At 41.0% G+C, this 12,791-nt stretch overlaps 1 protein-coding gene across 1 annotated transcript in view; it reads right to left on the bottom strand.

Moving 5' to 3' along the window:
• LOC118580270 (murinoglobulin-2-like) overlaps window positions 1-10,195 on the bottom strand; it is a 54,590-nt gene extending 44,395 nt beyond the window's left edge. The window contains exons 1-4 of the mRNA XM_036181942.1: window positions 10,110-10,195; window positions 9,095-9,278; window positions 8,237-8,396; window positions 8,075-8,127 (exon numbers count right to left, since the gene is read on the bottom strand). Coding sequence (XP_036037835.1) covers window positions 8,075-8,127; window positions 8,237-8,396; window positions 9,095-9,278; window positions 10,110-10,195 — 483 coding nt within the window. The remainder of the gene's footprint in view (window positions 1-8,074; window positions 8,128-8,236; window positions 8,397-9,094; window positions 9,279-10,109) is intronic.
• Window positions 10,196-12,791: the final 2,596 nt, after the last annotated feature.

Below are 12,791 nucleotides of genomic sequence, written 5' to 3'. Positions count from 1 at the left end.
ATAGTTGATTATGAAACTGTGGTACATGTGTACACCATGAAAGTTTATTCAGCTATGACAAATGGAATCACAAAATTTGTAAGCAAATGAATAAAACTCGTAGAAATTATAATGGTAAGCCAGGCTCAGAAAGATAACTGCTGTTTGTTCTTTCTCATGTGTGGCTCCTCACTCCAAACCTGGAGTACTTGTGGAGTCAAGGTACCTAGAAGAGGACCACTGAGTTGGAATCCCTCAGGGCAAGGGGCACAGCATGACATAGAGGATTTCAATGCACAGGTGTACCTTTGGGGAACAGAACATTTATTGGGGATAAGGGTGTGGGATGGGAGAGACAAGAGGGAAGGATGGGAAGGTTAATCCACACTGAGGATCTGTGAAAAAGCCACGTGGAAGCTTACTGCTTTCTAAGCCTATTAAGAAGCATAAGTTATAAAGACAGTCAGAGGAAGATGTACTGCACGTCTAGATAATGCTGCTCCTGAAGGCCAAGGGTCACTAAACAAATGTCCCAGTTCTAGGCATGAGATAGCGCCTTATAAGTTGCTGGCCAGTTAGGCCCTAGACCCCCCAAAGCAATACAGAATCTTGAAGCTCTTCTTGATTGCACACAATAACTAGTTGATAATATTCTATTGTGGAAGACACCACACACCTTGGTGGAAGGGTGTAGAGAAATCAAGCTGGTGCTCTTCTAACACCCCCTGCTGACCAGCTTTCATAACGCCACAAGGTGCTGTGCAGATTGCTGCAGGAGAGGAGATGCCAATGGTCTCATCCAGCTGAGAACCCTAGGATGTCTAACACCAACCTGCCATGCGGGATGTGCCCATTGGTGCAAGAGTGGCACAACTTTTATGGGGGTAGAAAACTGTTCTCTGATTGAATTTGAATCCTGTTCTGTAAAACAGAATTCATACTGGGTGCTGAAAACCCGTCAACAACCCGTGACTGTGGAAGTCTTAGTTTACGTGGATAGATGACCTGTTTGTTTAAGTAAATTGTCATGGTACCAAGTTGCCTTTCTAATTTATGCAAATAGTCACGGACAAATACTACACGCAGCTTGAATGAGGGAGGCTTCTCTTGGCATTGTAACCTGTGTTGATGAGACTAGGCTCTCCTCATTTTCATCTGATCTCTCCTTTTGTGCCTTACTTCCTCATCTTTTGAACTAAGTGGGTTTCACAACAGAAGCTTATCCTTTCTGTTCTTTTCAAGTGCCATGTCTTCATGTGTCATCGACTTTCACCTCCAAATACTGAAGATGAGGGTGCAGACACTGCCCTTTTGGAAACAACTACTGAGGTTTCAGTTTACAATATGAGTATGAAGCAAGAAAAGGAAGAGCCACCTGCTGACTTAACAGACTTTAAAGGCATCAGCTGAGCCAGGCGACAGTGGTGCACATCTGTAATCCCAGCACTCAGGAGGTAGAGGCAGGAGGATTTCTGTGTGTTTAAGGCCAGCCTGGTCTACATAGACAGTTTCAAGACAGAGAGAATTACATGGAGAAATCATGTTTGTCTGTTTTCTTTCTTTCTTTCTTTCTTTCTTTCTTTCTTTCTTTCTTTCTTTCTTTCCTTACTTATTCATTCATTCATTCATTTATTTACTTACTTATTTATTTATTTATTTATTTATTTATTTATTTATTTTATAAAAGTCAGTTGACACTGCAGAGTAAGTACAGTTGTGAAAAAGGAAATTTTCACAAAAGTCCTATGTAGTGGGTAGCCATTCCAGCCTTGGCCTGGAAGTTCCAACCCCCAGTGAGGCTTCGGTAATGGTCACACCTACAAGGCGGGGCTGAGAGAGGCTGTTGAAGGCCCAGGATCCAAATGATAAGGATCCCTGGTGCCTGGACCCTGGACGCTGGAGGTAGACTGAGCAGAGTTCTCCTGAGAACACTGCCGGACTGTGCCATACCTTTGCCAGACCCTACAACCTACCTATCCCTTCATTTGTAAGTTATGCCACAAAATAAACCTCCCTTTTAACTATGTGGAGTGGCCTTATTAATTTCAACAATTTCTTGCGCCCAACATGGGGCAAATTCCAAAGGCCTGGGCGGCTCCCACCCCCAGCCTCCTCCCCAGCTAGCTGGTACCTAAACTTGCCTACAAAGTTCCATATAACCAGGGAACGCCTACAAGTTCCATTCCCAAAAAGGGGAGCAGCTAGTCCAGTCTCAGTTCCCTAGCTTAGCCCCCAGACCAGCGAAAACCCACTGTGACTGAGGCCTTCCCACTTCTCCCTGATTGCCAACTCCCCGCCATCTTGGCTCCTGCCTTCAGCAGCTGCCAGCCAAGGTCGCCAGCAGGCCCTGCTTTGGAGCTATACCAACGCCTCCTGCTGGCTGAAAAGTGCTACTGCGCCTCCCCAAACCATGGAAAGGTAAGCTAGGTGAACAAGTGTCTTATTTCAAGTAAAAGTACTTGATAATTTTACACCTTAAAACTGACTAACAAATTTTGAGATTTTGAGTAATTCTTGTAATATGGCTGAAACATTACCTCATAAAAATTTAAAAATCTTTTTGCATGTATGATGAATGACATTTTTTCTGGAAATATATGACCTCCCTAAGGCATATCTGGCCTGCACTATTTTGTTATAGTTACAACTTAGTATATATATATATATATATATATATATATATATATATATATATATATATATATAATCTTGGATAGAATATATGAAGTATTAGACTCAGGTTCTTTAGGATTGGACACATTTTGAGTGATCTTTGTAACATGCTACCTACCCATGCTCTAGACTTCCCTGGATTTTAGTATGTGTTTCTTGCTTGATATTGTTTGCATTGATTGTAGTTCCAACTTATCTAGGTCATTATCCCTCATTACTCCTAGACAATATTTGATAACCAATTCTTTGTATATAGTCTTGTATTAGGTTAGAACCTTCTTATTTAGACAAAAGGGGAAGATGTAGTGGGTAGCCATTCCAGCCTTGGCCTGGAAGTTCCAACCCCTACTGAGGCTTTTGTAATGGTCACACTTACAAGGTGGGGCCTAGAGAGGACGCTGAAGACCCAGGATCCAAATGAGAAGGATCTCTTGGTGCCCGGAACCTGGATGCTGGAGGTAGACCAAGCAGAGTTCTCCAGAGAACACCACCAAACTGTGCCATACCTTTGCCAGACCCTACAACCTACCTATCCCTTCATTTGAAAGTTATGCCACAAAATAAACTTATCTTTTAACTTCGTGGAGTGGCCTTAATAATTTCACCAATAGTCCCACATGTGATTTCTTATAATATCATCCTGGATGACCTAGTCTACATGGCCAGAAAAGGAAACTAAACTATAAAACCTGTGAGTAAAGAAGGAGAATTGTTTCTATCAGCTGAGGAACTAATACTTAGACCATCCCTGGGAGGTAAACAGACAGGAAGAGAAGCCACAGACAGATAATAGAAACAGTGAAATCCTGGCTTCTTCCTCACACTCCTGACCCATGACGTAGGCCTAAAGGCCACAGGAGGGCTCCCCCTCTAATACTAGGGCACCTCTGCAATGGACCAGCCTGATACATTCAAGGACAAGACCAAGATGAGGTCACCTGCATTTGTATCTGCCTCTCTGTCTTTGTTCTAGCTGATCAACCCAAATTTAGTGAACGCAGACCCCTCAAATATCCTCAAAGACCCTAGCCCTCAGGGAAAGGCAGGGCTCCCCAATCCCCCTCTGCAGAGGGTCCTCCCACGCATGTGCCTGCTGTGTGTGTTTTCTCAACTCTAATAAAAGCTTTTCTTTATTGTCTGACTCTGTCTGCTCTGCTCAAGATGTTTCCTGCCTTTTAATTCTTTAACTTTCAAGGAAATGACCCTACAATGTAGTAGCAAGATCAGTTTATAACTGGCACAAAAACCATTGAAATCTAAGATAAATCATTTTGACTAAGGAATTCAGCAAGATCAACATGATAAAAAGTAATGGGGTACTTAGAAAAAAATCTTGATTGCATTGAAAATGAAGACAACAAATTATAAATTCTATAAACACCAGTCATTAATGAAAATAATGATTTGGGGGAATAAGTCAAATAAGAAATTCAATAGACCTAAGAAGAACATTGCAAACCATTATGTAATTCATAAAAGGAAATCTAAAATAATGGTTAGATACATGTGCAATAGACAGAAACATTTGTCATTTAATGATTTATGCTCTTTCCAATCAATATATATGTTATTAATATTTCAATCACATTTCCAAGAATGATTGTAGAAATGCAACCTGATAGTAAAATTTAAATAAAACATTCAGGGGTAGTCGTTGAAATACTGAAGCATGGATTAATTCAAGGAAGTGAATTTAACCTAAATAAAAATGAAAGTGCTGTTATCCTTATGAAACCAGGAGGTAAAAGACAGGAGGGAGAGGCAGTTGGTAAAATGCTAGCTGCTCAAGCAGAAAGACCCAGGTTCCATTTGCAGAATCCACACAAAAAGTGGGTACATGTACTCACTGTAGTCCCGGCTGGAAAGCACAGCTGTCACCAGATGACTGACCAGGCTGCCAACCTGATCATCAAGCACCATGCCAGCCAGAGACTCTGACTCAAAACCCATGATGTTTTGCACCCAAGAAATGAAATCTAAGATTGTTTTCTGGCTAGCACATTCATGCGTGCACACACACACGCACACACACACACACACACACATATGCACACACATATGCACACAGAATGAACATGTATTACACAGAGACACACAAAGTGCTTGCAAGTGAATGAACAGTCTGCACTGGAAATTTTAGTGTCATCAGCCAACAGAGATAGGTAAAAGGGATGAAGAGATTGCCCTGCAGAACCATACACATGTGTGTATATATAATGAAAGAGGGAACTAGAAAAAAAATCATCCTGAGTAAGCAACACAGACTCAGAAACACAAACATGACATGTACTCACTTATAAACAAATGTTAGCTGCTAAGTTAAAGATAAGCACACCACAATCCACAGACTCAGAGAGGCTAAGTAGCAAGGAGTGCTTTAGGAAGGATGCATGAATCTCCCTTGGAAGATTTTACAGGTGGACTGGGGGCCAGTGGGGATGGGAACAGGAGGGATCAGATAGGGAGCGAGGGATGGAGAAAGAGATAGCTGGAACAGGGAGTATTAGAGATCCATGTAAACCTAGTGCAGTGGAAACTTCCTGGAACCTATGGGGGTGATCCTACTGAGGTCTCTTTCTAATGACATATATGGAGTCTGAACTGGTCATCTTCTATAAGGAGGCAAGGCTCCCATTTGTGGGACAGGGACACCTACCCAAACACTAAACCTTCTATCTACAACTTGTCCTGCCTGAAAGATGTGCTGAGGCAATGGTGGCTCAGAGCTTGTGAGAATGGCCAACAAATGACTAACAACAAATGAAAGCAAATGGTCTAACTCAAGGGCAAAGCTACTAGAGGCAGCCCATGGCCCACATTGTCTCGATGACCAGTAACTGGAAGCCAAAGAGAGACCTAGGGTAGAACCAATCAAGACCGATGTCCCCAACCAAAACAAACAAATAAATAAATAAGCAAATAAATAAATAAATCCAAATGATATTCTACTATACTCACAAGATTGGTGCCTAGCCAATTGTCATCAGAGAGGCTTCCTCTGGCAGCTGATGGGAACAGATACAGAGATCCACAGCCAAACTTTAGGCAGAACTCAGGGAACCCCACAAAAAGGGGAGGAAGAATGGTAGGAGCCAGAGGGGTCAAGGACACCAGGAGAACATGGCCAACAGAATCAACTAAGCAGGGCTCATAGTGGCTCACAGAGACTGAAGGGGAAATCATAGAACCTGTGATTTCTGTGGTCTGAGCTAGGTCCACTGCATGCATGCAGTGGTTATTTGCTTGCAGTTTTTGTGGGACTCCTAACAGTGGGAATGTGCATATCTCTGACTAATTTGCCTGCTCTTGGGACACTTTCCTTTCTACTGGGTTGTCTCATCCAGCCATGATAGGAAGGTTTGTGCCTGGTCTTATTGCATCTTGTTATGCCATATATGGTTGATATTCCAGGGATGCCTGCTCTTTTCTGAAGGGACATGAATCTAGATGAGGGAGGGAGACTGGGAGGAGTGGAGGGAGTGGAAGCTATGGTCATGATGTACTGTGTGTGAGAACAATAAAAAAGATAAAATATCCTTGATAGAATTATACAACAGATTATTGTGATAAGATAGAATCTTTACTCGCCACCAAATGATGTCTATTGTAAATTGTTATCTGTAAAGAGCACATTAAATAAAATAGGATCACTATTTTATTTTTTGTTTTAAATTTCAGCTAGTTCTTTGAGAGTTTTGAACAGTGTTTTCTGATGAAAACTTCCCCTAACTCATCCCAGATCTACCTCCCTTCCTTACCCAACTGTCTTAGTGTTTTTTCTCTCTCTTCTTTTTCACCAATTAACTCCAATATATGCTGCCCATATATTCTTGGATATGTGGGCTTCCACTGGAGTGTAGTTGACTTACCTGTATCTATACACTAAAGAAAACTGAAATTTGCCCAGTAGCTATCAGTTAGCAATAGTGCCTCAGTTAAGGGTGGGATTTCATGTACATCTCCCCTGTCCATGCTAAGGTTTGGTCTGGCTTGGTCTTGCATGGGCTTGTGCATATGTGTGGCTGGCATGCTGAGTCTAGAGGACTGTCTCCTTTTGTTCATTCACTACCTCTGGCTCTTACAGTCATTCCTTCCTCTCTGACACAATAATATATGTTCCTTGGTTGGAGAGGATATTATTTAAATGTCTAGTTTGGGCGTTCACATTCTACAGTTAAGCTGCTGATGACTGGAACCATCACTACTGGCTAAGTTTCACCAAGCAGGAAGGTGCTATCCACACTACCAGAATTGCCAGTATCATCAATCTCACCCAGCTGTGAACACTATCAACCGTGAGAACCACTGGTCTGGCAAGACACGCCCACTGTGCAATAGTAGCACAAATGTCATGGAAGTAATCAACCACTCTCTGACTGGATTTAGGTCCTACTACACAAGATGAAATCCACATTAGACATCATTATAGGGCCCAGAGTCTGTGGCTAAACATGCCATAGGTCCTAGAGGAGAACCCATTATTATTCTGCTTCTAAAGGACATAGTGTTAAACCTACTAATATTGTTGTATCTTTATACTTATAGATCAAATATTCTCTCAGCAATTGTCAGAGAAGCCTCTACTTGCAGTAGAGTGTGATTAGTACAGACACCCTGCTGTGGATATCACTCTGTATGCTGTGAGTGTGTTGCTTGATTTGGTTGATAAATAAAACACTGATTGCCCAGTAGCCAGGCAGGAAGCATAGTATAGGCAGGTTTAAGTAAAGAGGAGAATTCTGGAAACAGGAAGGTGGAGTCAGGAGTCATCAGCCACACAGAGGAAGTAAGATGTAAAAGTACCAATAAGCCACAAGCCACATGGCAACTTACAGATTAATAGAAATGTGTTAATTTAATATTTAAGAAGTCAATTGCAAGAATCCTGCCACGGCCATACAGTTTCTAAGTAATATAAGTCTCTGTGTGTTTACTTGGCTCTGAGCAGCTGCAGGAGCAGGGTAAACACAAGAAAACTCCAGCTACAACACCCACCACTTGCTGAATTGCAAAGGACAAGAGACTCTGGAATGCTATTTTATTCTTAATAGAGTCCATTTAGGGAAGAATCTAAATATTAAATACAAGGCAATATGTGAGAAATGGACTTCTTAAGGATGGCTTGAAGTAACAGAAACTACAAAAGAAATGACTGAAAAACATGATCAAGCCCAAAGTTTTATACAGTAACAGTCTTCATGAAGTTTAAAGAAACCCAGAGACACTTAGCCAGTAATGGATTGCAAGATATAAGGAAGACATAGCATGGCCAATGGTAACTGAGCAAGGGCTATAAATAGTCAAATGAACAGAGTAGAGAACAAAACCAACCTCATACTTTAGCAAGGGGCTAGAAATGAGACTATTCCAGTCACATTATGTCTTCACAACCCCCACTAATACCCACATGTAAAAGACTCACCAACTCATTCAGGGGGCGTAGGTTTTTATCCATAGAGACAATCCGAAACTTGACTGGAGAAAAAGAGAGAGAATTTTCTAATGAGGTCCAGATACCCAGGCCTTCTCTGTGCCATGTTCAGAATGGCTTCTTCATTCCATAGCCCGTTATGGAGCTTCTTACCTGACTGTCCTGATTTGTACACGGGTTTGTCTGTCTGGACAAAGACAACACTTTCTTGGTTCTTCACCAGTACCATACTCGTTTTGTTGAATTCATGTGTTGGTCCTTTGATGTGGACAGAGAGGGACACCTTCTCATCCGAAGCTGAGACTCTGGGGAGCTGAGGATGAGAGGAACACAAAACCTTTCACCATGACCCTTTGAAGTTCTTAGATTTCCTTTTTACCTCCTGTACTTCCACACTATAGGAAAGAGATTGGGGTCCATCAGTTTCTGTTTAGGTATTATGTGAGGAGGGTATGTCAGGAACAAAGTATGAAAAGAAAAACACAACATTTCATATGAGTCAATGGAAGCCACAAAGACACAGTCATTTTTATGGAGTAAATATTATCTTGATGGAAAATTAGATAGAACTCTAGAACTTAGGTAGAGTGGAAACTAACATATTGATAGTGGTAGGAATTTCATCTTGAGGATAGGTACAGAAGAGGAAACCCAGCAGGATGTCAATTACACATAGGAAATTCTGTGTAGCTGGAGTGCTAACTGAAAGTTTATAACTTACTAGCAGCAACTACTACACAGTGGCAAAATCCTTCTTTCTCTGGGTACTAGGGTCTTTGAAGATCTTCAGTGGGAAAGTAGCACATGCACAAGCATTGGCTCTTCCTATTTTGGGGTGGGATAATCTATGCTATTTGTTTATTGGGTAAATGTTCTAAGTGTCTATTGTTTTGAAGTAGTAGCTGTGTTTCTAGATTAATCTCTTAGAAATATGTAAGTATATTACATATGCATCTACACACATGTGCACATAAATATAGAAAACAGATGGGTCAGGCATCTAGTACTCACAGTGAAGGAGTCACAGTGGAAATAGTCCTGGTCAACCACAAACTCATTGGACAGACTTCTGGTTCCCCAGCTAGACTGCAAGGAGGCCCTGACAGTCACTGTCTCATTCAGATCGTACAGATGGAAGCAGATTTTCTCAGGGGACTCAGTGTAGAGCAGGGAAGGGACCAGCACCATGTACTTCCTGGAAAGGGAAAGTTGAGACCAGCTGGGGACAGATATCCTTGTCCATGGCTGTAGTTTCAATTCAGAGCAGCATGATTCACAAATGCTATACCAGATCAAATACCAAAGAATATCTGCAGGAATTGTTCTCTACATTTTTCTGGCATTAGAGTTTTTTTTTTTTTTTTGTATCCAAACTGTCCCAAAATCTAATCTGTCACCACTACATCACATAATAGAAAAAAATCAAAAGAATGCTTTTATTTTTATCACTTTAAATATATTTTTCTTATCAAAAAATGACAAGGAAAGTCACTCAACAATATAATGCTGATAATGTGGTTATTCTGGCACCAAATGACAAGTTCTACTTGCAGTTTAATCCAAGGTCTGTGATCCTAACAAGAGTGTTGTTTTCAGACACAAACATCCATAGAGTTGCAGTGTGCTTGAATCCTTATACATCCCAAGGTTAAACTATAGGATACACATTTCCAACACAAAGCAGGGAGGAAGAAAGTGCCAACAATGTAGATATTTATCTTCAAAGAGATTAAATGGTTTCAACACATAAAAATGTCTCTGACCACTGGGATTTTAGATATTAGTGGTACAGTCAAAAGAGGAATGCTATTCTAAATTACATCACACCTCAGTTTAGTAATTGCTTAAGAATTGGAAAAATGATAACATAGAATCATGTAATACTAAAGTTGAAAAGCATACATGTAATTATCATATGTTAATTGAAAAACAAAAAGATATAGAGAGGTTTTTGGGAGAAGGGACTGTGAAAGGAAATGGGTGATTTTGATTTGAAGTGGAACAACATGGCCTTGGTGGTACTCACGGTTGTCCAGGTGATAAGGAAGCAGATGTCAGGAAGGCAAGAAGAACTGAAATCAGACATTGTAGAGCCTGCCTGTCCTTCCACATGGTGTAGGAAGAAAGGACAAGGGGACAGGGCCCACGGTGTCCTCTTCTTTAATACAGTTTCCAGAGATGCCCCCAATCCACAGAGCTTTATTTATGAGTGCACTGTGTAAACAGGAAGCTCCGCCCTAGGTGTCCAAACAGACAAGTGGAATTTTGCAAGAGTTTTCTGTTAGTGTCACTGTAGTACAACTCAGCACAACTCAAATAAGTTGCAACAGTCTCAGGAACGGTGCCAGAGTATCTTGGGTGGTGCTGATCAAGGATCAAGGGCAAAGAATCTACTTAGTTTGAGTTAGAGCAGACTTTCTCAGTCTTCCTACTACCCTCCTGTAAATCTTTGCAGTGGTGTCTGTGCTGTGATTGTGTGACATTTGATACCTCACTGCTTCTAGTCACCTGGAATCTAGCAGCACTCCCTGGGAGGTGACACCTCACTTTCTCTCTTTCCTCATGTGAGAGTCACTAGAGTAGTCCAGGTTGGAGATTTTCAGTTCTCCTGTCTAGTTATTCAAGTATCTACCTTCATGGGTGTTGTGTGTAAAAGGGGGACTGTGGATACTGGGCAAGCTAGAAAACTCACCTACTACAAGTAAACATGCCCGTCCCTTCTATGTTAGAACAGTACTTCACCAAGCTCCTCTACAGGTACAGTTGAGAAGTCTTAGATCTATGGTCTTCTAGGAAGCCAAAAATACCTCTGTGCAACAAAAGGTAATTGCTTTAAATGATTTAAATACATCAATACTTTGTATACAACTGACTTTCTTTGGAAGGATATTAAGGTTTGAGTTGGGAAATACATTAGCATTTCTATTCTAGATCATGGGACTGTTTATTTTTGCAAAGAACTTATGGCATTGGCTTGAGAGGTAGGAATATCATAAGCTAGAACAACTATAATCTTGAGGCATTAAGTAAAAAGAAAGAACATTGAATCCTCTTGTACACTGTAAAGATTTGTCACTTGAATTGGTTTAATATAATGTGGATTGATCTCTAGCCAGGCAGGGAGTATGGGTGGGGTGACCAAACTAAGAATGATGGGAAGCAGAAGGGCTGAGTCAGAAGATGCCAGCTGAGGTAGAGGGAGCAGAAGATGATTTGCCATGCTAATAAAGGTACCACCATGTGGCAGCGCATAAATAAGAAATATGAATTAACTTAAAATATAAGAGCAAGTTAGTAATAAGCCTGAGCTATTGGTCAAGAATTTACAGTCAATACAAGCCTCATAGTGGTTATTTTGGAATAGGTGGTTGGGACAAGAAACTTCCAATTATAGAACATGCTGAAAAGGGGATGTAGGAGAAGCATAGAAAGGTTGAAAGAGAAATAATAATTTTGTATTTCATTGATTGACCTCTGAACACCAATTAATCATCAATAGGAAGCCTCAGCAACTACTGAACTGATCCTTTTTGTCCAAATTCCACTGAAACAATAACTTCAGTTTTTCACCTTCACTTCCTGGTCTTTGTTTTGGAGCATGACAATGAATGGCTTTCGATTCCTCAGATGATGCTAGACGCAGCAGATATGGAAATATCAATGGGTACTAACAATGCAGGATAATATCAGATGGCAGGGCTTGTCTGAGATCATGCATAACCCAGGCTCAGAACTCACAGATGACTTCTTGTTACAGACAGACAGGCTACAATGATTTGATTGAAGTTTCAAGTCAGAGAAAAAGTGGGCTACAGAACTGAGACTTAAAAAAGCCTGTGAAGAGGCCTGGAGACCAGGAAAGCATTGACATGTCTTAAATGGAAGTTTTTCATTGGAATATTTATGCTGCAATAAAGCTAAGCTTAAATGAAGAGGGAAGGAACTTGGAGTAAAACCTAACATGACTTAAATAATGAAAGGATATAAAAGCTTTTCTGTTGAGCATGATAACTTATATGGTGTCTTGAGGATGACTGGAGTAGTTATCTAGACATGCTGTGATGGTGTTTCAAACAGAGAGACTAGGAGTTAGACAGACTCCCTGGTAGGTAGACAGATAGGGAGATGGGTTTTCACTAGGAAATAAAGGTGGCAAACGTCCAAGATGACTGACATCTTCCTTACTGTGATGGTTGAATAAGAATGGCCCCATAAGCTCATATGTTCTAGAGCTTTGTCACCAGAGAGTGAACTGTTTAAAAGGAGTAGAAAGTGTGACCTTGTTAGAGGAATGTGCCACTGGAGGTGGGTTTGAGGTTTCAAAAACTTATGACACCAGAATCTCCTCTCTTTGCCTGTCTGTCTGTCTGTCTGTGTCTCTCTCTCTGTCTCTGTCTCTCTCTCTCTCTGCCTATGGATCAGGATGTAGCTTTCAGTTACTTCTCCAATATCATGCCTCATTCATGTGGCCATGTTCCTTGCAATTATGTTAATAGCCTAAACTTCTGAAACTGTAAGCAATAAATGGATACCAGGGATTGGGATACATCTGTGATTAGCCTGGCCATGCCGAGTTGGCATAATGTAAACATTGGGACTTTAGACTAGAGAAGTGGTTGAACAATTTAAGTGGAGCTTACTGGGATACCATAATAGGAACATGTGCTGAGGGCAATGTAAATTATGGCACTCTAGGTTAAGAAGTTCC

The sequence above is a fragment of the Onychomys torridus genome, chromosome 3 (assembly GCF_903995425.1).
Source record: "Onychomys torridus chromosome 3, mOncTor1.1, whole genome shotgun sequence".
Lineage (NCBI taxonomy): Eukaryota > Metazoa > Chordata > Mammalia > Rodentia > Cricetidae > Onychomys > Onychomys torridus.
This window is presented reverse-complemented; position numbering and strand designations above follow the sequence as displayed.